The 22,249-nt window shown below is 28.5% G+C and overlaps 6 protein-coding genes across 21 annotated transcripts; 3 read left to right on the top strand and 3 right to left on the bottom strand.

Moving 5' to 3' along the window:
- Nucleotides 1–114: 114 nt before the first annotated feature.
- On the bottom strand, nt 115–2,574 carry LOC122535213 (cell division cycle protein 23 homolog). Of its 2 annotated transcripts, none has more exons than XM_043666552.1 (7): nt 2,293–2,574; nt 1,547–2,208; nt 1,276–1,455; nt 1,035–1,199; nt 705–951; nt 378–636; nt 115–298 (listed from the first exon to the last, which is right to left on the bottom strand). In XM_043666552.1, the coding sequence occupies exons 1-7, from the start codon at nt 2,391–2,393 to the stop codon at nt 191–193; spliced, it is 1,722 nt and encodes a 573-aa protein (XP_043522487.1). In that variant the 5' UTR covers nt 2,394–2,574; the 3' UTR covers nt 115–190. The 2 variants fall into 2 exon arrangements, with proteins under 2 accessions (XP_043522487.1, XP_043522486.1); XM_043666551.1 differs by having other exon boundaries at nt 375–636; nt 2,293–2,573.
- Nucleotides 2,575–3,524: 950 nt separating this feature from the next.
- On the top strand, nt 3,525–7,102 carry LOC122535217 (secretion-regulating guanine nucleotide exchange factor-like). 3 transcript variants are annotated; one of them, XM_043666571.1, is made up of 6 exons: nt 3,526–3,669; nt 3,958–4,525; nt 4,615–4,839; nt 4,906–5,055; nt 5,141–5,289; nt 7,073–7,102. In XM_043666571.1, the coding sequence occupies exons 1-6, from the start codon at nt 3,646–3,648 to the stop codon at nt 7,085–7,087; spliced, it is 1,131 nt and encodes a 376-aa protein (XP_043522506.1). In that variant the 5' UTR covers nt 3,526–3,645; the 3' UTR covers nt 7,088–7,102. The 3 variants fall into 3 exon arrangements, with proteins under 3 accessions (XP_043522507.1, XP_043522506.1, XP_043522505.1); XM_043666572.1 differs by lacking the exon at nt 7,073–7,102 and having other exon boundaries at nt 3,525–3,669; nt 4,951–5,055; nt 5,141–5,352; XM_043666570.1 differs by lacking the exon at nt 7,073–7,102 and having other exon boundaries at nt 5,141–5,349.
- On the top strand, nt 6,574–9,207 carry LOC122535219 (protein FAM92A). Of its 2 annotated transcripts, XM_043666574.1 has the most exons (10): nt 6,574–7,072; nt 7,140–7,307; nt 7,399–7,500; nt 7,599–7,727; nt 7,806–7,986; nt 8,080–8,304; nt 8,451–8,483; nt 8,599–8,766; nt 8,863–8,970; nt 9,042–9,207. In XM_043666574.1, the coding sequence occupies exons 2-10, from the start codon at nt 7,276–7,278 to the stop codon at nt 9,159–9,161; spliced, it is 1,098 nt and encodes a 365-aa protein (XP_043522509.1). In that variant the 5' UTR covers nt 6,574–7,072; nt 7,140–7,275; the 3' UTR covers nt 9,162–9,207. The 2 variants fall into 2 exon arrangements, with proteins under 2 accessions (XP_043522509.1, XP_043522508.1); XM_043666573.1 differs by lacking the exon at nt 8,451–8,483 and having other exon boundaries at nt 6,582–7,072; nt 8,863–9,207.
- A 41-nt stretch (nt 9,208–9,248) lies between these two features.
- On the bottom strand, nt 9,249–10,164 carry LOC122535220 (heat shock factor-binding protein 1). The gene is made up of 3 exons (XM_043666576.1): nt 9,831–10,164; nt 9,669–9,735; nt 9,249–9,490 (listed from the first exon to the last, which is right to left on the bottom strand). Exons 1-3 carry the CDS (start codon nt 9,927–9,929, stop codon nt 9,402–9,404), a joined length of 255 nt encoding a protein of 84 aa, XP_043522511.1. The 5' UTR covers nt 9,930–10,164; the 3' UTR covers nt 9,249–9,401.
- Nucleotides 10,165–10,379: 215 nt separating this feature from the next.
- LOC122535216 (endoplasmic reticulum-Golgi intermediate compartment protein 2) lies at nt 10,380–13,365 on the bottom strand. 5 transcript variants are annotated; one of them, XM_043666564.1, is made up of 8 exons: nt 13,240–13,361; nt 12,528–12,714; nt 12,185–12,371; nt 11,841–12,011; nt 11,403–11,775; nt 11,091–11,341; nt 10,759–11,019; nt 10,380–10,690 (listed from the first exon to the last, which is right to left on the bottom strand). In XM_043666564.1, the coding sequence occupies exons 4-8, from the start codon at nt 11,941–11,943 to the stop codon at nt 10,500–10,502; spliced, it is 1,179 nt and encodes a 392-aa protein (XP_043522499.1). In that variant the 5' UTR covers nt 11,944–12,011; nt 12,185–12,371; nt 12,528–12,714; nt 13,240–13,361; the 3' UTR covers nt 10,380–10,499. The 5 variants fall into 5 exon arrangements, with proteins under 5 accessions (XP_043522499.1, XP_043522503.1, XP_043522500.1 ...); XM_043666568.1 differs by having other exon boundaries at nt 12,542–12,714; XM_043666565.1 differs by having other exon boundaries at nt 12,528–12,625; nt 13,240–13,344.
- On the top strand, nt 12,894–21,923 carry LOC122535214 (E3 ubiquitin-protein ligase Nedd-4). Of its 8 annotated transcripts, none has more exons than XM_043666555.1 (16): nt 12,896–13,371; nt 14,813–15,013; nt 15,096–15,256; nt 15,594–15,762; nt 15,850–15,965; nt 16,063–16,186; nt 16,717–16,866; nt 17,322–17,378; nt 17,452–17,728; nt 17,814–17,872; nt 17,946–18,011; nt 18,087–18,316; nt 18,394–18,515; nt 18,597–19,236; nt 19,354–19,486; nt 19,564–21,923. In XM_043666555.1, the coding sequence occupies exons 1-15, from the start codon at nt 13,219–13,221 to the stop codon at nt 19,454–19,456; spliced, it is 2,628 nt and encodes an 875-aa protein (XP_043522490.1). In that variant the 5' UTR covers nt 12,896–13,218; the 3' UTR covers nt 19,457–19,486; nt 19,564–21,923. The 8 variants fall into 8 exon arrangements, with proteins under 8 accessions (XP_043522492.1, XP_043522490.1, XP_043522489.1 ...); XM_043666554.1 differs by having other exon boundaries at nt 12,897–13,371; nt 19,354–19,496; XM_043666557.1 differs by having other exon boundaries at nt 12,894–13,371; nt 15,606–15,762; nt 19,354–21,923.
- Nucleotides 21,924–22,249: the final 326 nt, after the last annotated feature.

The raw sequence follows: 22,249 nt of genomic DNA, 5'->3' as shown, positions 1-22,249 counted from the left end.
TACTTATATAAGTATTATATTTAGAATAAGATTTATTATTTTAAAAACATTACCTGTAAGAAAAAGTATGTTTGTCTAATTTTGTACAAAAATTTCATAATAAAAAATTTATTGTAAAAGAGATGATTTCACCATTTATTAAAAATATGTACAATGTATAAACCGACAACTTAAAGAATTAAATAGTATATTACGGTGTAGGCATAAATGACAAATTCATCGGCGATAATTGACTTCCTGGTGTAACATCTGCTCTTTCTCCTTGTTCGATAACTTCTGTTTCATTCATATCTTCCACCTATAATTGATACAATATTAAAAATTAAAAATTTGTTAATATTACTTGATTATAAAGTAAAATATTCTGTAATTACCACCATCGAATGCTCAAATTTTCCTCTCTTTTGTGCAATTGTTCTTAGTAATGCTTTGGCTTCTTCTTTTGTTTCATCAAATTGCAAACATTTTTGTGCATAATGATTAGCATGATCCAATTGTTCTCGTTTTAAATGATACTGTGTTAAATATTTGTACGCGTGACTCAAATCAGCTCTATCTGCATTTATAAATTCATCCATTACAAAATCCGTGTACGCTGCTGCTGCATGATCATGTTCACCTAATTTTTCATATAACCTACAGTACATTAAAATATATATTTAAATTTTAATTTACTATATGATAGATCTCATTTTAATACGTACGTGGCTAATTTTAACAATGCCATTCCTTCAATATCACCAACATTGCATGCTTTGTAATAACATTTTAATGCGTCTTGTATTTTATTTTGTTTTTCATATGCTTCTCCTAATGCCTGTACCATTCTACTATCATGAGGCCTTAATAACTGAGCCTGTTTGTAATAGTAAAGAGCGTAAAATGGCATTTTCAGAATTTCATATGTTTGACCCAAACCATACCATGCTCTGTAATCCCGCTTATTGACTTCTATATAAAAAAATTGCTAGACAAATAGATGTTCATATTCTATATTCTATATGTTCAATTTTATATGTATATATAACATATACCAATAGCTTGTCTGTAGCTGTGAATAGCACCATTTGTATTTCTCATTTCCATAAACTCATGACCAAGCAATGTCCAAGCAGAAAGGTACTGTGGATTTAATTTTAATGCTCTATGAAAATACATTGATGCCTTTTGATGATCTCCCCTTAAACTGTAATAATTTCCTAAAAGATATCCCTTTAATTAAATAGCACAATAGTATATTTACAGCTTTTTCATCTTAAGATGCAAAAAACTTACCTACTATGCAACATGTTTCTAATCTGTATTTATCAATTTCTGTTGCTCTATGAGCTAAATATGCCAATTCAACTTTCATTTCTTTTACATAAAGAATATTAGAATATGTATCCATATTATCTAAGCAATAAGGGTCTGCTTTTATTATTTTCTTAAATGTTTCTATAGCATTATCAACATCTAAAACAATAATACTATAACTTAATATACTATATAACATATCATAGTAACTACAAAATTTTTGTTTGACATTTTTGATAAGTTTACTTGCCTCTTCTGTAGTTTACAGTCATTGCAGTTTGAGCAAGTACATAACCATTCTTTTCAAACCCCATTGATTGTAACTTACAGTATAATGCTAAACCTTCATCTATTAACTGCAGTTCTAAATACATATGAGCCATAAAGAAATGCTTTATCCAATGATTAGGTAAACAGAGATTTTCAAGCTTTTCTCTGTCAGTGATTAAAGAAGCCAATTCTAACCATGATCCCCAATGCATTGGTTGCTTATGAGTTGCCTCAACCAACACATTCATCGCTTCCCTAGTAAGCTGTAATTTTTTTAAAGTCACGCCAAAAAGATAAAGACTAAAACCATCAAGTTTGTCTGCCATATGATCTTTCCTCAAGTCAGAGCATAATAATCTCAAACTTTCATTTTTTAATGGATCTGGAGGCACCACCGTCATATCATCTATCTTTTTCTTTTCGCCTGATAAATAGCGAGAGTATAAATATAAAAATCGAACTTTTGGCGTTTTGCATTCCTCTGTGAAGTATGCAGCTCTGTCATATTCTTTCAAGTCAAAATAAGTTTTCGCTAAAATATATGTATCTTCCTCTTCGCTTGTATCCGCTAAATACAAGTCTGCAGTAGTATCGAGAACGTCTATCTTGACGTCTTTCAAAGAGTAACTCAATTCAGCTAGCCTACAAAGAAAAGCATATATTCCTTATTTCTCATACGCATGAAATCAAGAGTTTATTTAAATTTCTATTGAAAATTATACGCACCATTTTGTAGTATGCAATAATCCACGTTGGGAGCATTCATTTATCGCGCGCAAAAGATCGGTTTTAACCTCTTTAATGTCAAACTTTATCGATTCGTGCATATTGCCCAACAGCACTTAATCAGCAGACAAGATTATAATCAGCAAAATTAATTAAAAAAATGATCTATATACATTAAAAAACGAGTTCATATCTGTATAAATCGAATTAACAAATCAAACAAGAAATCACTGTATACTTTAGGTTTGCTGCCACCTATATTGTGAAATGAAGATATATTCACTTCTATAAATGAAATATAACATACGCATAAATCAACTGTATAATATAATTGTTTATCATATAATTCTCGAATTTAATTATTTCCTCTGTTTAGTCATTTTTAAAATTAGTCATTTTTAAAATTATTAGTGCAAGTTAGAATTACAGCGATATGATGAAAACAGATTGTTAATAAATTGTTATTAAAGATTAAAAGCATAACCTTTGTACTAAAGGAATGGTACAAAAGAAGAAGGTTGAAGGTACTTATTATGAATATTGATACAAATTAATCCCTTTAATTAGTATTTTTTGCAAATGAAAGTTTAATCCATTCATATGCAGTTGAAATTTTATAGCCATCATTCTCTATAGGGAAACTGAAAAATCAAATAGTTCGGTCTAAAAATCGAATTTCTGAACTCTTTAGGAATAAAATTAAAGCTTTAACACTAGTAAACATCCTCTGTATTTTAATTTTCAACGTAATTAATTAATGCAATTAATACAGAATTAATACTGATACTAACTCGTATCAAAAAATAAATTTGCATTTTCGCAGCAGATGGCGCTACCATATAAAAAATGGAGGTACTTCTCCTGATTACATTGACTAATTATTTAATTAATAACGTTCTGAAATTTTAGAATTGTGCCTATGGAATTAGTTATTCAACTCTCTTTCTGTGTTTTATTTAGCTTCTAAAATATGAGTCTAAAGATTTCTAAATTCTATTCTATATGTACATCGAAACGATCGCTCTAATATTTAATTCCTTGCAAATTAAAAACTTGGATTGGAAAATTGATTGAAAGCATCAAATTTGAAATATTTGTAAAAAAACGTAAAGTTTATTATAATTTCATAGAAAAAGTAATGCATTAAGTCAATAACGTGATGTATGACGCAAAAATAGTAAGGATGTCAGTCTTAGATCTTAGTATACAGAAAGCATTGAATTTCCTGTCTATTTCATATTTTATCTATGTCTGAGTGTACAATTATCTATTTCTTAGTTTATTATTTTTGTTGCGTCCCTATATTAATAAGTGCAAGTATTTGATTGGAAACAATTTGCAAACAAAGATACAATGTCCTATTCCTTACTCTCGTGGGTAAAGTAATGTTATCTTCGCTATACTTGTCGTAATTGTTTCATTTTGGATATACGTAAAACTCTGTTTTAGAAGAGACTATGATTTTTCTATATTCATGAAAAGTATAGTTTTCTATGAATATTAACATCAATCTAGTCCAATATTTTTGAAATCGTATTTACTCATACACTCGTGTCATTGGAAAATATTATTTGCTGGCAATGAAACAATTGGGCGGGCTCTTTTTTGCGCGGGAATATTTTAAATAGGGATAAGGAATTGAATCGAAACTGATTCTTATTATAGGGTGCTAATTCTCATGGTCAACTTGGGCAAGGAACCGAGTCGGAGGAATGTGTTTTACCACGTGAGGTTGATTTATCAAAGTGTTCGTTAGAACCGCAAAAAATAAAGAAAATAGTCGGCGGCGCTGGTCATACGTTAATTTTGGATGATCACGGTCGCGTTTATTCTTGCGGCTGGAACAACAAAGGTCAAGTGGGTTTTCCCGTAAAAGAAAATATTCCCTTTTTCCAAGAATTAAGTGAAAAACTAAGGAATAAAGTTATCGTGGATATAGTGTGCGGATGGGATTGTTCAGCTGCATTGACGACAGAAGGTACTTTACTTCTCTGGGGCTCGAATTATTTCGGACAATTGGGAATAGACCCGAATAATCTTCAATGGATACATGAATCCTTTGAACTAGTATCTGATCGAAAAATCAGAGGAATTTCAATGGGCTTGAGACATACTGTTGCAATAACGGAAGATCATGCAATTTTAGTAGCAGGAGCAGGTACTAAGGGGCAGTTAGGTATAGATTGCTTGAATAATAAGGGCTCTATAAATGCTGCATATACTTTTAAAGAAGGTAAACACGTTTTAAAATAAAAAATTAAATAGATAAGAGCCCATTTTAACAAATGTAAATAAAGATTATTGTGCAATGATTTTAAACAGTTCCAACATTACGGAACATCGAGAGTGTCAGTTGTGGTCAGTACCATACCATCGCGGTAGCGAAAGATGGAAATCTTTATGCATTTGGTGATAATAAACACGGACAATTAGGATTAAATACAGACATATGTCGAAAAACATTCGTCCCATTAAAATTATCGGATTTTCAAATTAAATTGCCAATTAACGTGCACAGTGGTTGGTCACACGTGATTGTGTTAAATGGTAATATTATTTGCTAATTTTTTATTCATTTAATACCTTTTCAAAATCTGATTAGTTTATTACTAGATAGTCATATTTTTGGTTGGGGCCGAAATACATATGGACAATTAGGCATTACAAAACTCAACGAGTTCACTTGGAAAGCTACGCGAATCGAAAATCTTCCTAGAATACAACAAGTTTCTGCTGGTTCGGAACACAATGTTGCTCTAACTGGTACACACATAAAAATTAACAGCAAAAAAAAAAAAAAAAATGAAATAGTTCGAAAAGAAAACAATTTTCATATCTAATGTTTTAGAAGATGGAAAAATTTTATGTTGGGGTTGGAACGAACACGGAAATTGCGGAAATGGTCATACAAAAGACGTAAAATTTCCGGAACAACTGCATCTTCCATACGCTTACACGGGAATTCTTATTGGAAGTGGTGCAGCTCATTCATTTGCAGTAATAAAGAATATTTCATAAGAAATAATAATATAAATTAATAAAATAAAAATGTATGAAAAAAAGATACTTTTTGACAATCTTTTTGCTTTCTTCTTCCTGATATCATGAAAATAAATTTCACTTAAATGTAGAATTAATACCACAAACGCAATGAAATATATTTGAAGTCGTTTAGACATAAAATAGCAATCAAGTGAATCACCATAAATGATTCTTTCTATAAAAAAAATTAGTTTCTCATCTTCTATAATTACAATCATTGTATTCTATAAATATTTTGTATAAAATTAAATATATTTACCGAATTCAACTGTAATAACTCAATAATCTCAAGATTCGAAATAATGACTTATACTTGTATCAACACATGTCGTGCAGAGATGAGAAGTTTCCTGAAAAGAATGTGGATCTCTTTCCAATCCATTCTTAAATTTAAGAATACCTATTGGTAGAGAATGTCACGCAGAACAAACAAAACCTAATGGATCGGTTACTGAGAGAAGGAACTGCTTCCTTTGCTCTTGCATGGGACTTCATTTTTGTACATAGATACAGGTATATATAACTGAAAATATACAATTTGCAATTCGTCAGTAGTTGGTACTAAAAGTGAAATTACTGTGGCGAATGATTTTATATATGTAAGATTATAAAGGATATAGAAAGTGGAGTATATTTTATCTCAGAGTCACCACCAAATTCATTAATAGGGCTGATGCCGGCGACCCCTAACCAATATCAATTACGTTCGTAAATAAATCTGAATCTAATATTCACTATAGTTTGCGCGAAATTATGCACTCACTACTGGCACTACTGCTAATATGAACGAAATTGAAACGTTCTTTATATACGTAAACTATACTTAAACAAAACATAAAACGCAAGCTTAGGGTCTCTAAGTGAATATTGGATTCAGATTTATTTGTGGACGTAACTGATAGCATTATCTTTCAAATATGTGCTCGTGGAGTGCAAATTAGTAACGTGAAAAATTAAAATTATTTATTCCCCTTATATTGTTATAGAGCGTTTAGTTCCACTAGTCTGCCACATCGCGGCGCTAGTGTTTCTTTCCCCGTAAAACAGAGAAATTTTCATTTGCGAAAAAACCTAATTTAGCAAAATGATTTGTGAATGTTTGTGATTGTATTACCCTAATTAGAACCTTAGCTTTCTTTTCATACCCCATTTGACCCGTAAAATGCAGAAATAAGTATTTTTATAAATAATTAGTACCACTGAGCTGTCGCTAGATGGCGCCACCATGTTCTTTTGTGACAGGTTGCACTAATTACGAGGAAAAACTAAAAACTAAATTAAGAGGAATAATTTGCGAACTTTTTCATATGTCTCCTTAAAATTAGGCTCTCCGCTTTTTTTCTATGTGTGTTTTGTCCTAGAAAAACGTGTGTATAAAAAGTTTAATTTTTTTTCAATAGATTGAAGGATGTCCTTGTCGTACTCTATTGCTCTCCTTGTCTGGCGTCACTAGACAGGGGAGAGTAACAGCGTGCGACAAGGACAGATATATATGTGCGGTAGACAAGGAGAGCGATAGCGTGCGACAAGGACAGCCATACATGCGCGGTAAATAAGGAGGGCGATAGCGTGGAACAAGGACAGACATATTCGCGCTGTAGACAAGGAGAGTGACAGTGTATGACAAGGACAGATATATATTCGCGCGCTAGACGATAAGGACATTGCGGTAAGGATAACAATATAAATTAGTTCCGGCACTTATCCTAGGGATGATCTACACGGTGCATGCTTAAAGGTGAGCAAAAGCTAAAGCAAAAGCTTAAAGAATACGTATAAAGGATATTTATATAAATCGACTTTAGCTGCGGACACAATGCACCACCTGCCAGTCGTAAACTATCAGTGGGGTGCCCATATGGACGTACCTATGGAAGCGAGTTGCCATATGAAGATCGATCGATTTAAATAAAAAAAAGTTGAGAAATTGTATACGATAAAATGTTACGTTCAAGGTCTCAAAGCAGCATTTGGTATATATTTTTAATTTTTTTACATTTTCACAATAAGTTTCAATTTGTATTTGAGATTTATACTTGTAATATTATGAAATTTATGTACCAGGGAACAGGAAGCAAAGTTTGTACAAGACCGAATATCTAACGTAGAGAAACATTTTGCAGAATTATGCACGACATTTGCTGCATATACAAGAAAAGCCGCAAGGTTTGTATATATAAGAAACGTTGTTATTAAACTTGTATATATCGTTTATTTCTCTTTTATGATCTGATGTTTTTGTACGTAAATGAATGCACTTTTAGATTGCGCGATAAAGGAGATGAAATAGCAAAAATTATTCAAATTTACGCACAATCGGAAACAATAAATCAATCATTATCTAATGGACTGACAAATTTTTCTGCGACTTTGTCAGTAATAGGTGATTATAGGTACGTATTTATTTCTTAAATGAAAAGAATATAAATAAACAAATTCTACTGTTTATAATTTTCATTCGTTGTTTCTAGAGACGCCAAAGTGCAAAGATTTGATGCCAAAATAATTTCCCCACTTTCTCAATACGCGACAATTTGCAAACATGCTCGTGATGACGTAAAAAATACATTTACAGCACGCGATAAGGAGTTAACAAGAAAAAGGCATCTAGACAGACTTCGAGAACGAAATCCTAGAAATAGACAGATGATTGTATCCTTCTATTAAATTTTATTAATTTTAATTAATTACATTTACATAATGTTGAAAAGGTATAACTATTTTAAATTCTTAAAAATCATATAGTCTCAAGCCGAATCGGAACTAATGAAAGCTTCTGTTGAAGTTTCAAGAGTTGTTAAAGGTTTAGAAGAGCAAATCGATGCATTCGAAAAGCGGAAATTACATGATCTGAAAACTGTACTTCTAGATTTTATTATCATTGAATTAAGTTTTCACGCCAAAGCTCTAGAATTACTAACAAAAGGTTACCAAGATATTGCAGAAATCAATGAAGTTAAAGATTTAGAGGTAGGCTTTACTTAAATAGTATTCAGTATGTGTTAATATAAAAAAGTATTAAATTTCGTTCATATCTTGTGTTAGATCTGTCAATTAATATCTTATAAAGTCTAAGAACTATTTTAAATTAGTATTATTTTGATATTTTCTCATAGGACTTTCAAATAATAAGAGGAAATATGAATGGGGTAAAATTTTTTTATTTGACTAGTTATGTTAATTGTATATAATTTGTACAAATCAAGATAAATAATATAATAATCCTTTACTTTTTAAATTAATTAATGTAGTGATCAATTTCAGGAATTTCGTGAAATAATGCATGTACCCGATTCTATTGCAAGATTGTCCACTGTTGGACGAACTTTGTTTCGGCAATCTTATTCTCTTACCAATTTGGCGAATCGTTTTATGCCTTCACCCGCAAATTCACAGAAATTAGCTAACCATACAATTGAATCTACATCTATTGTTAGTATAAATTAATTATTATATACCAGTCAGTAATATGCCATAACTAAATACATATGTGTGATTACATTATGATCACAATAAATATTTTTGTAGGATTCTGCAAAGTCAAGTTTAAAAACGAACTCTTCAGAATCTGTACAGATTGAGGAATTTAGAGAGAGTTCGGAAGAAACTGAATCTGAATCTACTAAAGAAAAACCTGTGAGAACCAGGCATAAATCTATGTAATTGTAAATAATCTATTGTTTCAACAATATTTTGTACAATTCTAGATTGAACTGCAAAGTAATTCTGGACATAAGGATTCAATACGATTTATAGTTAAAGCAATACCACCGATTCCTACATATCAAAAGTTTTTAACAATGCCTATAATGATCAAGCATGATTGATTTAATATAAATAGTATTTATCTAGCACTGAAATGTATCCTATATTTTTGCTTAAAAAGGAAATAAAGCATGTGTTATATTGTTATCTTAGTGCAAAAAAAATCAGTTTATTTTAATGATCAAAATGCATATTGCAAATTGTACAATGCAATAATGTACAAATATTGTTTTTATATAATGATTCATATTGTAAAAGATCTTTTTGTTTCTATATCAAAATTAATATTACAACAAATATAATCATTTGTCCCCTCCTTCTACACCTGCTTGTGTCATTAAATCTGTGATATTTTTTTCTAGATCGTCTATTCTATTTCCCATTTCATCTAGTATTTTGTATTAAGAATATTTATCACTTATTCATGGAAACATTAAGTAAATACATAATTTCCTTAAATAAGCTTACTTTTTCACACATAATAATTTGTACTTTCGTCAGAAGCACATTTAATTTTTTTTAGGTTATTTAAGGAAGCTCATTTCGAACTATTTGTAAAAAAAGGATATTTTTTCCCAGTATTTGATCCGACATGGTTTGAAATTTCCCTTGCATATTTTGTAATAACGTTTGCACCTAAAATATGTAAAAAAAACATAAACAAGAATAGGCAATCACATTATTGAAACATCAACGAAGAATGTCACAGTAATTAATTATATCTTACTCACATATTCTGTCAATTCTTGCATATTTTTTGGTTCTGCATTATTACCTATTCCATAATTATCAGTATCCTCGCCTTTATGATCCTGTTTAATATCTGCCATTCTTAAACGATTTGTTTATTCAATTTCGTTTCACACTGAAATAAACTTTGTTCTTTCAAATAGTTCTGACGAGCGCATGCGAAGATTTTCAATCAACTGGTACTTTTATTACGTAAAATGCAAATTATTGAAGCATCGATTTAACAAATGTAAATAAAATATCATTTTTCGATCAAACTTTTGCTGTAGTTCAGTCGATTACTTACTATCTATTACTTTCATGCATACTCTGTCCAAGTAAGTGATTCTATTGGTGGAAGTTAAGAGAAGGGGAAACGTTTCTCCCACTAGTTACCCTTAACCAAATTTGCTAGTAGTAAAGATAAAAATGCATTCTAAAGAAATGAATATATCACTTGCAAATTAATGTTACAATATAATATCGTTTCTATGAATGATGAATATAAATTCTATGAATAAAAAGTTGACAAAAAAGAGAACATATACAACTGATAAATACAAAATTGATATTAATTTTATTGGTACATACAGAACAATTAAAGACATAATTATTATTCGCAATTTTTGTATATTTAAAAATTATTTGAATATCAAATGAAAATATTATCTTTATTGAGGTTTAAACATTATATCCACGTTTTCTGGTACTGAAATATTCAAAAGATTTATCGTGCCAGGCATTTGATAGTTTGAGGTAGTAGATAAAATGGAATACTTTTGGTCATTTTTATTTTCCTTAGTTGCTAAAAATTTGCAACACATAATGTACCAAAAACTTTGTACAATATTTTTCACCAATCCTATAAAATTTTCTTTGTAAAAAATATCTTTAACAATATATAAATAATTTAAGAAAATTTATATTTACCGCTTGTAACAAAAATACCTCCAATTGTGGCACATAATTTCACTAAAAATTGACACACTGTATCACGTTGTTGAGTAACTTTTATTTTAAGTGCACTCATGTCGTATTTAAAAAAAATTCCTGGTCTTCCATGAGATCCTTTTTGATGATCAATTGGTCTTTGATGGTCTTTTACACTATACTGATAGGTTCTGGAAGTACTCAGTAGAGTCTGTATGTCTGTGGGAACCACTTCCACAAAATACTGATACAAAATCATATCTAAAATATATATATTTTTAAAAATAAATTGTAAATATTATAATACTTATATTTATTTCATATAAACTCACTGTTATCTGCAATTTTTTCATCTCCTTCTAATGGATGAATAATACCTGGACTAGGTCCACCAAATGAAAATTTATTAATTCTATGGGTAAAATTATAGTCTTTGTCAGTCATAAAAGTTAAAATATGTATATGTCCCATAGGAAATGATAATGATTTTCCAGCTGTTACATGAAAATTTCCAGCAACCTTATTAACATTTAAACTACCATGGATGCGACAGGCATTTGGTGGGTAACTGGGTTGACGGGTCCTAATGTGTTGATACATATATGTATTAATCATAGATAGAATAATATACTTCATATATTTACCGTTTTGGCATTTCACTATATAAAGTAACTTGATTAGATTTCCATAATAATTCATGAATCGCATGATATTCTTCTCTTAAATAAGAATTCATATCTTTTAAAGCTTCAAAGTGAGATCTCTGTTCTTGTGTTAATTCCCACCATGTGTCTTCTTGTTCTAATGAATCATGTCCAATCATATTTTGATTTGTAGAATCTAAAACATCAGCACTAATACGGCCACATGTCATAGCAACCGTGATATCAATATTTATTTTTAATTTTGCATCAATATCTGTGTCTGTTTCAAATTTAAATTGTAGTCTACTGTCAAGATAATAACTTGTTTCAGCTATTATTAAGTATGCAATAGTACAGATTGTAAATATGGAAACTGTAAATGAAAATAAGATATATTTGGTAAGACTAAAGTAAGAAATAATGTAAGAAAAAACTTACATGTTCCTCCGACTGCAGTTTTGTCTATATATGGTTCAGGAACTTTGGGAAATGCATCCAGTTCTTTGACAGTTTTAATATTAACATTTCGTCTTCGTAACATTTTAACTACTTTTAAAATTCAAATATGATGAATATATAACATTTATTCTCTAACTAAATTCCATTAATCTGTAATATATATACAAATAAATTTAAATATACAGTTATTATATATATATATATAACATAATATATATATAACATATATAAATATATAAATATACAGTTATTATATATATATATATAATTATATATATATATATATATATATAATATATGAGTATATTTGATAATATTTTTACCTTAATTGACCATGAATAGTATGTACATATTTACAAATGCACGTACATTTTTAATATACAATAATTTAAATGTGTCAGGTAGTCACATACTACAACTAAAAGCTTTGATACAATTGTTTAACATTTTTCTATTTAACGATAGACGAAGGTTAACCGCTTTACACGGTGACTAAAAGCGCCACCATACCTATAAAAAGAAGAGTCAGTTATCAGGCAAATGTTTTATTGCTCTATAAAATATTGATACTGCTATAATTTTCAGAAAGAAATAAAAATAAATATATGACTATTTAATTATGTATATATTTATTCATAATCCATAATATTTGGATGCATTAATTACCTGTATATACATACATTTATGAAGTTTTCAATGTATTGGTTAATTTCGTAGTTGAATAAATACGTGTTATCACTTCAATGATTTAAGACGTTCCTTATCTGAAAGGATTTTTACACTTAACGTTCACATAAAAAATAAGTGATTTTGCGTTATGGACGATCACGCATTATGTTCTTTATATTGAAAGCTTAAATATAAATGAGTTAATAATCAGTTAATAGTGAACTGTGTTTTATTAAAAAGTGTTAATTTATATCTTTACATTTTTGTTTTGTAATAATCTTAGATAAGATTTATTATTAGTGTTTATTAACACGTATTGAATGTTAATATTATTCATTTTAGCTACAAAGTTTGTATATTTATTTTATTTTTATTATTACTATGCTATTTTATAAATTTGTTACATAACAAAGAGAAACAATTATCTGTACAGTATTAAAAAGCATATTTAGCATACATGAAGTATTATTTGAAATGTTACAGTTGTGAAAAACTTTGGTATGCATGTAAAATCTAGTTTTTTTTTTTAATATCAAGATCAGTTATAACAATTATTTATACTTCACATATATTAATTTTATATAATTGTATAAAGTTACTTGTTCAAAGTAAAATACATGTATACTCATAGTGAATAATCTTTGTGTTAATGTGTAAAAGTAAAGTATTAAGAAATTAAGAATATAAGATGCCACATACTTTGACCTACCCAATGTATGCTGGTGTTGAATCATCTTCTCAAAGAACTCGGTCTTATACTTGGAATTCTCAACATCGTTCTGCATCTCGAATATTGCAAGCTAACAGAAGGCCAGGACGCTTCTCATTGACAGAGCCTATAGTATGTAAATAATCATATTTCTTTGTATAGGTGATATTGGTATAATGCATCATCTTAAGAGATAATAATTTAGGGATTATTCATTCTTATCATTGTTCCATGATATCAAATTCCAGACTGAAATATAAAATATAACTTACTATCATGTTTTATCTCATTCTTCTTTCTGATATTAAAACAATACTTTGATAGTTAAGAAACCGTTAAGGGGGGGAAGAAAAGAAAGGAAAAAAAGTGTACTCCAGAACACCTGAGTCACTTTTTATGCGTATTAATTGTTAAACGTAATGGTAACATTGAAAAAGTAATAATGTTTCAGTGAAATATTAATGTTTCACAATTTCGATTACGTCGCTTAACTTACTACGTGTAGTGATGAAATATGTATGTCTGTTTAGGAAAATTTCAAGAGATATTCGCAGGCGCATTAGTTCGTTTTAGCGGTATCCAGAATTATCTCATAGTTACATATTTGTGAAAGTTTTGTTCTTTCTAACGTCGAAATTTATAATGTTTAAGGGAAATATGTTCTGTAAAATATATAGCATACTTTTCATAAATAATCTTTCTTATTTAAAATGATTAAAATGAATTTTAGTCACGTTTGAATATTTAAAAGGAAGTTAGCCATCTTTAAGCGCGAGTATGTCATATCCGTTTCGTTCATGCAATAGCAACTGGGGTTAAGACAAAATAGGTTTCTTGATGGCACATAAGAAACTGTGAACCTAGTTAAATTGTAAGAAATAATAATCGACGATTATACATAACAAATCGATTATACATAACGTTAATGGCAGAGGAACATGTTTATGGATATAATCCAACGTCTGGAGCTGACGGAGAATCCGTACGTAACTATTTTGACAGTTTGACAAGTACAGGTTGGATTTTTGATTGATAGACTTCAGAAAGGGTATTACTTCCACAAAATTGTCGATTTTATAATTAATAATATTATTATATCAATAATAAAATTTTTATATGATTAATAACCTTTAACATGAATTATCTTTATATTTTTTTTTATTAAGAATCATCAAATTGATAAAACATCAGTATTAATATTTTTATATTTCATTACCTATTTATGTACAACCTGAAAAAGACTATTTCCTATTCATATTTTACAATTTTTATGTATTTTCATTGTACTTTATATGTCTTTATATTTTAATAAAATAATTTGTTTATTATGTAAAATATAGAAAAAGAAAAAAAATTATTGTCACATCTTTTAATAGGAATAAAATATGTATGAACAGATAAGATTTAATCTTTTTTAAAATATTTATTTTACATTTTTTAATTTCAATGATAAAAGTAGTTTACATTGAATAATATCAGTTAGGTCTTTGATTAGTAATTATCATATTGATTTTATAAATTTTGAGGATTTAACATAATTAATGCTTTTGATTTAATTTCATATTATGTATAGAGAGATGAAGCTACCCACAAGCTGAGGCTAAAAGTGATCGCTGGTCACCAATTAGCAAAGAAAGACATCTTTGGTGCAAGCGATCCTTATGTGCGTGTTGATTTAAATACTATAAATGGAGACCAGATAATAGATTCTGCACTTACAAAAACGAAGAAAAAGACATTGAATCCTGTCTGGGAAGAAGAATTTATATTTAGAGTAAGTTTGATATATTATAATTTATTGCTAAATTTAAGCTAAATTTAATATGTTAATAGAGGTATATATTCTTTATTATTAGGTCAAACCCGTTGAGCATAAATTGGTGCTACAAGTTTTTGATGAAAATCGATTGACTCGGGATGATTTTCTTGGTATGGTAGAATTAACATTGATTAATCTACCTAAAGAACAAGAAGGTCGTATAATTCCTGTTAGACGTTATTTACTTCGACCACGTAGGTAAATATTTTTATAATATATGCTTAAAGCTGTGTATTTTTGTATGTTTTGAAGATTTAATCTGTTTAGCTTTCTATCAAAATTATTTGGTTTTATATTACAGATGTAATGTAAACATACTACTATATATACAATAAATATAATTAAATTATATCACTTTTATTCATTTCCATTTTTATTATTTTTATATGCACTGTTTTATGATTTGGATCAGTTTTCCATCTAGTTATATTTATTGGCTACATATCACCAATTGCCATGTTTAGTTCTTTAATACATTTCTTTCGTATCTTTCATTTGCAAATGCAAAATGATTAACTTATGAGGATATGGCTAGTAATCATTCCAGTCAGCGTTCAAGAGTGAAGGGCACCTTGGAAGTATATCATGCATATATTTCTGACTCATCAATCGTGGACAATGATAATGGAGATACTGCATCTGACTCAGGAGGCTGGGAAATGGTACAACCAACAAATAATAGCCCTGAGGAACAGGCTGCAGATGTATGCCAATTATATATATATATTTTGCTTTGAACGTAAAAATTATTTGTGTGTAGAAGTTAATATTTTAATTGAATATTCTCTTAGGTCATGTTTATTAGACATTTACCACCAGGGTGGGAAGAAAGACAAGATGCAAATGGGCGAACGTATTATGTCAATCATATAGCAAGATTTACACAATGGGAACATCCAGCAGAATCGTACGTAATAAATATTAGATTTCTATTTCAACAGAGTTACTTATTTATTTTAATAGATGTAAAAAAATGACATTGAAATATTGGGATTTATTTATAGCACTACATCACCTAGTGGAAATATGACAGTTGAACGAAATTTCAATACTGCAGTAACTGAATTTCAACGCCGTTTTCATATTAGCGCAGATGAAGAAAATAGACATAGAAGTTCAATTAATCAGGTAATAAAGTAGTATAAATAGTACATATTTAAAAAAGGAAAGATGAAGTGAATTTATTAACCAATTAGCGTAGAATTTGTATTATAATTAAGTATTGTGTTTTAAGCTTTATTTTGAGATTTAGAATTTATGTAATAGTTGCGTGTAAAAAAACACACACACGCACAAAACTTGAAATTTACATATTTAATATATTTTTGAATAATAAAAATATATTTATATCTTTAGATAGAAGTAGAAACAGTAGAAACAATGACTATATTTTTTGCTTTATATGTTATGTAATGTTGTAAATTAACAAATGTTTATGACTAAACATCTTTATAACACTGCTTAACACTTACAGAAACATATTTTGTTGAATTGTAGATGTACTTTTTAATAGATCCATAATTTTAACATGTTACTAAATATATGTAAATGATTCTATATAAAAATATGAATATAAATGTTCAGACAGTACGAAAACCTTCTAACAAATAGAATACTTAGCATGTGGTATGTAGCAATTTTGTGCATGTGTGTGTAAGGATGGTGAAGTTCTCCGCGAGGAAGGTGAAGATTCGGATGCGAGAGATAATGAGATTGAGAATCATAGGGGAGGGGGTAGTGGGAATACTTCTTCAGACTCTGGACATTCTGTCGATCAACGTGGCTACGTTAGTGAATATGAAGACCAGGTACTCATTCATAGATATGATTATTTTCAATTGTATAAACTATTTTTATTTACATGTATTCGTTTATATAAAAAAAAAGTAAAGATAAAAAGAAAGTATTACTTTATGCTCTAAATCTAAAACTTTTATTACAAAACTTCACCATTAGTTGGGTATAACAAGTACACTTACTACAACTAATTATTTTTTTACTACTGCTTTATTTAAAATTTAATTAATATATTTTCCTTTTATATGATATGTTGTGTTATATGTTATGTTATATTAATACGAGGGTTTTATAAAAATTGTATTGCTATAATTAACATATTGTGTTATTTTGATTGATTTTTATTGTTAACGAAATGATAATAAATTTGTAATACATTATGAAATGTTGAAACTGTATTAAATGTAATATAATAGATTGAAATTGATATAACTATGTATATATTTATAATATATTATTATTACATTTGCAGAGTGATGATAGTGTGGATAGTCCAGCTGGGTCTAGGCGATCATCTGAACAAGTCAGTATAGTATTTTATTATGTATAGCTGTAGTATCAAAATTATTTATTTCAAAGCTTGTTTTGATATTTAGATTGAAAGTCCTAAACCAGTGGTTCCTGCACCAAGCGATGAAGGATTACCACCTGGCTGGGGTATGCAAATAGCTCCAAATGGTAGAGTATTTTTCATTGATCATACTGCAAGGACAACGACATGGATCGATCCTCGAACAGGACGACCAAGTTCAATACCTAATCACGTTGCCCCTTCTACTACACCAAGAAGTGATTTAGATCAACTTGGTCCGCTTCCAGAAGGTTGGGAAGAAAGAGTTCATACAGATGGCCGAATATTTTTCATTGATCATAGTATGTCAATATCTACCTAAATTTTATAAAAATCAGAATTTTATTTTGATTAAATAATATTTATCTTTCTACTTTTGTTCCGCAGATACAAGAACAACACAATGGGAAGACCCTCGTATGTCTAATCCTCAAATTGCTGGACCGGTATGAGACTTTCTAGTATCCAAAATTGATTTGATCACAAAATCATGATATATAATTTGTTGATTTTCCATAGGCTGTACCATATTCGCGAGATTATAAACGTAAATATGAATATCTTAAATCTCAATTAAGGAAGCCTGTAAGTATGTCAACATTCAACATTTGTTCGAATTCGTTTTTTTTCTATTGTATCTATATCTTTTTTTCTTTTTAGAGCAATGTTCCTAATAAATTTGAAATAAAAGTTGGTCGAAATAACATTTTAGAAGATTCGTATCGCATAATTAGTTCTGTCAACAGAGTAGAAATATTAAAAACAAAATTATGGGTTGAATTTGAAGGAGAAGTTGGTTTAGATTATGGAGGTCTTGCTCGAGAATGGTTTTTCCTATTGTCTAAAGAAATGTTCAATCCTTACTATGGATTATTTGAATATTCTGCTACGTATGTATATTTATGTATGAATCATTTTCATATTGTATAAAATAAACTATAAAAAATAATAATTTAAATGTTTGTAGGGATAATTATACTTTGCAAATTAACCCCTTTTCAGGGGTATGTAATGAAGAACATTTAAATTATTTCAAATTTATTGGTCGTATAGCAGGTATGGCTGTGTACCATGGGAAATTGTTGGATGGTAAGAATTATTTCAGTGATATAGAAGATACAAAACATTCTATGTAAAATAGGTATAAGAAGAGCTTTTATTTTTTTACAGCGTTCTTTATTCGTCCATTTTATAAAATGATGTTAAGTAAATCTATTGATTTAAAAGATATGGAAAGCGTTGATTCAGAATATTACAATTCGTTATTATGGATTAAAGAAAATGATCCTAGTGAATTGGAGCTTACGTTTTGTGTTGATGAAGAAAGTTTTGGTCATACGTCTCAAAGAGAACTTAAACCAGATGGTGCTAATATACCATTAACAGATGAAAATAAAGATGAATATATAGCTTTAGTTATACAGTGGCGTTTTGTATCAAGGGTTCAAGAACAAATGAATGCATTTTTAGAAGGATTTAACGCTCTTATACCGCCAACATTAGTCAAAATATTTGATGAACATGAATTAGAATTATTAATGTGTGGTATTCAACATATTGATGTGAGAGATTGGAAACAAAACACGTTATACAAAGGAGACTATCACGCTAATCACATTGTTGTTCAGTGGTTTTGGCGAGTAGTACTGTCATTTAGCAATGAAATGAGATCCAGATTATTACAGTTCGTAACTGGTACATCGCGAGTACCTATGAATGGTTTTAAAGAACTATATGGTAGCAATGGTCCACAATTATTTACAATTGAAAAATGGGGCACACCAGAAAATTATCCAAGAGCTCATACCTGGTATGTAACTTTAAGTTTATGTATAATTTATAAAATAAGAATATAATAAGGATTTAAAGAAAAAGAATACTAAAGAGAAAGTAAAATTATATCTGATAATTAATGTATTCATTTCAGTTTTAATCGCATAGACCTTCCTCCATATGAAAGTTATCAACAACTGAGAGAGAAATTGATAAAAGCAATTGAAGGTTCTCAAGGTTTTGCTGGAGTGGATTAGCACGAAATACCCCTTTTCATGATGATATCTGTAATATAATGTACATATATACATACATATAGATACACAACCATGTATACTATCTAATATGATTAACTATTTAACAGGATAATATTTCTGCACTCTGAAGACTTAGGTGTCTTTTGACTGCTAGTTACAACATTAAGACAAATCAATGAAAAGTACGTTTAGATATTACTTATCTGCTATAAATAATTCAAAAAAATTTTACGCATGATGCACTTTAAAAATTATAAACTATATTTAATGAACAGAAGAAAAGAAATTGATAGTAATTTCGAATGCTGTTTCAGCAATTGTTGAATTACAATTTATTAACGCGTTCACTTTCTAAATGTAATTACGTATTTTGATAGTTATTACACTCTAAAAGGGTTCTTTGGGAAAATTATATTTGCTGCTATAAAAAAAAAACCATTCATTTGATATTAATTGTAAATAATTTAAGCGATAATAATCTATATATTAATTACTTATCTGAATTTGTTGATTAAATGGCTCGTTACTAAAAGAATTAGGTAATATGAGTTTACATATTTAAAAAGTCAAATTATACTTAAATATAAAAGACGTAAAAAAAGTTCTAAAAATTATATTACATAAGATTTATTACGATTTTCAAATCTGTCGAATTTTGGTTACATTTAAGTTAAGCAGACATCTCAATTATTTTGTATACAATGACGCTATAATTTAAGATGAAGTATTGATGTGAATTTTAATTAACAAGTTATTAAAACAAGTTCCCCTTAAATGACAATTTCGAAATATTGCACGAAATTAAATTACTTTCTTTTAAGATGAATAATTTGTTTTAAATGCAAATTTAATTTTGTTTTTATATAGAGAAATTAAATCTTTGGAGACTCATGTATTATGCACGTATTATAGACATTTTCTTAAGGCTCTTTTATTAGAGTAACAAAGAATAGAAAATTTTGTTTCTTTAAAACATATACATAGTTGCAAAAATGTACAAACTGAAAATTTTTAAAAATCAATTATATTATTAGAAGATGTAGCAAGAAGAATAACAGATATTGTAAAATACGTAATCTGTTTTATTTTTGATCGATTCAGAAATCGTAAAAAAACGGTTATTTAATTTAATATAAATGTAATTGAAAATAAGTTTGTTCTTTTTAAATAGACGTATCTGTTACATAATTTATTCATATAATAAATTGAAATTTTTCCATATACGACAGCGTTCTTCTTGTGTGTTCTTCTAAGAACTGATGGAAAATCTGCTATATTTAGCTCATTGTATATAGCATTAAATAATATAAAAGAAAATAGACATTAAATTGTTTAAACAGCGAAATTTCTTTATACATTTTAACAATATGTGAAAAAATGGATATAATCGTTTCTTTCATTAAACAGTAGTATATCTATGAAATTGATCATTCGAAGGTACCTCGAACAAAATTGTAAATGCCTACTTTGTATAATAATAGCTATTTCAAAAAATTAATAAGTATTCTAAAAAAACATATTTAGCATTTAAAGTTAACGAAACATTCCATCCTATTTGTACAGCTTATTTTATTGTAAACAGATACGTCCCATTAGATAATAAATGTTATTATTACTACAAAAATTTTGTGGCCTTAAATTCTGGTTACTTTCGATTTTGTGCACGCTGCATGTCTTTTTATGACAAAAATCCAGTTTCTTGTATTTACATAATAAACATATATCCGAAATGGAACGATAAATTTCAACGTATTGTATTTTTTAAAAAGCCAACGTTACTTGAAAATCGTAGTATATTTTCTAACGCTAAGTTACAATTTAATCGGGTTAAAAGCTAAGACTGTTAGTGTTGCCCATTTTTTAAGATATCTACTTAACTGTTCTTTTATTACATTGTTGTTATTATTATTATTATTATTATTATTATTATTATTATTATTATTATTATTATTATTATTATTATCATTATTATTATTAATATTATTCTTATCATCCACCTTAGAAATCGCATATATTAGAGAATAATAGAATATCCAAGTTGTATTTATTATTTTTATTAAAAAATATCAATTATATTTGTTGCAAGCTCATAAATACAGCTACTTAATTTTTTTGTTTATAATGATTATCAACTTATTCACACGTATATGCATAGGTTGCAAAAAAATGTGTGACTTCAATTTCAATTTACCTCTCTTTATATTTATGTAAATATAAAGGTATATATCTTGTAATATATCGATTACAAGGGCAGATACATTTTTACCACACTTGAGACAAGTGAAAATGTAAACAAGATGTTTGTAAGTTAATTCTTGCGATTATTGTTATTATTATCGAAATATGGCGAAGTTACACATCGTAATAATTAAGAATTAATATTACGATCAATAAACTTAATATTACAAACTAACTTATGTTCTTATATAATGCTGTGGAAAATAAATCTATATATACATGTAAATTATATTATGTTGCATAATCTGTTTTAGGAAGTAACGATTTCACTGTATCCTATATATATACTTACATATATATACACATATATATATATATATATATATACATATACAATAAATTATACATTGTTTTGCATCGTAATTGCCTTGATATTATTTTTACATTTGTGTTTGCAGGTGTGTAAGATTGGATTACTTGAAAGTCAAATTTCGTTTAAACGTTTGAATATTCGCGGCGACCCGCGAACGGTGTAGTTAAAAGAACCACCGCCAGATGGTAATAGTGGCGGGCACATCCGCAGAATCAAAAAAGACAGCTGGGAAGTGTAACATC

Source organism: Frieseomelitta varia, unplaced genomic scaffold (genome assembly GCF_011392965.1).
Source record: "Frieseomelitta varia isolate USP_RPSP 00005682 unplaced genomic scaffold, Fvar_1.2 scaffold_682, whole genome shotgun sequence".
NCBI classification, from domain to species: domain Eukaryota; kingdom Metazoa; phylum Arthropoda; class Insecta; order Hymenoptera; family Apidae; genus Frieseomelitta; species Frieseomelitta varia.
The sequence above is the reverse complement of the archived record's forward strand: the minus strand, read 5'-3'. Positions and strand labels throughout refer to the sequence as shown.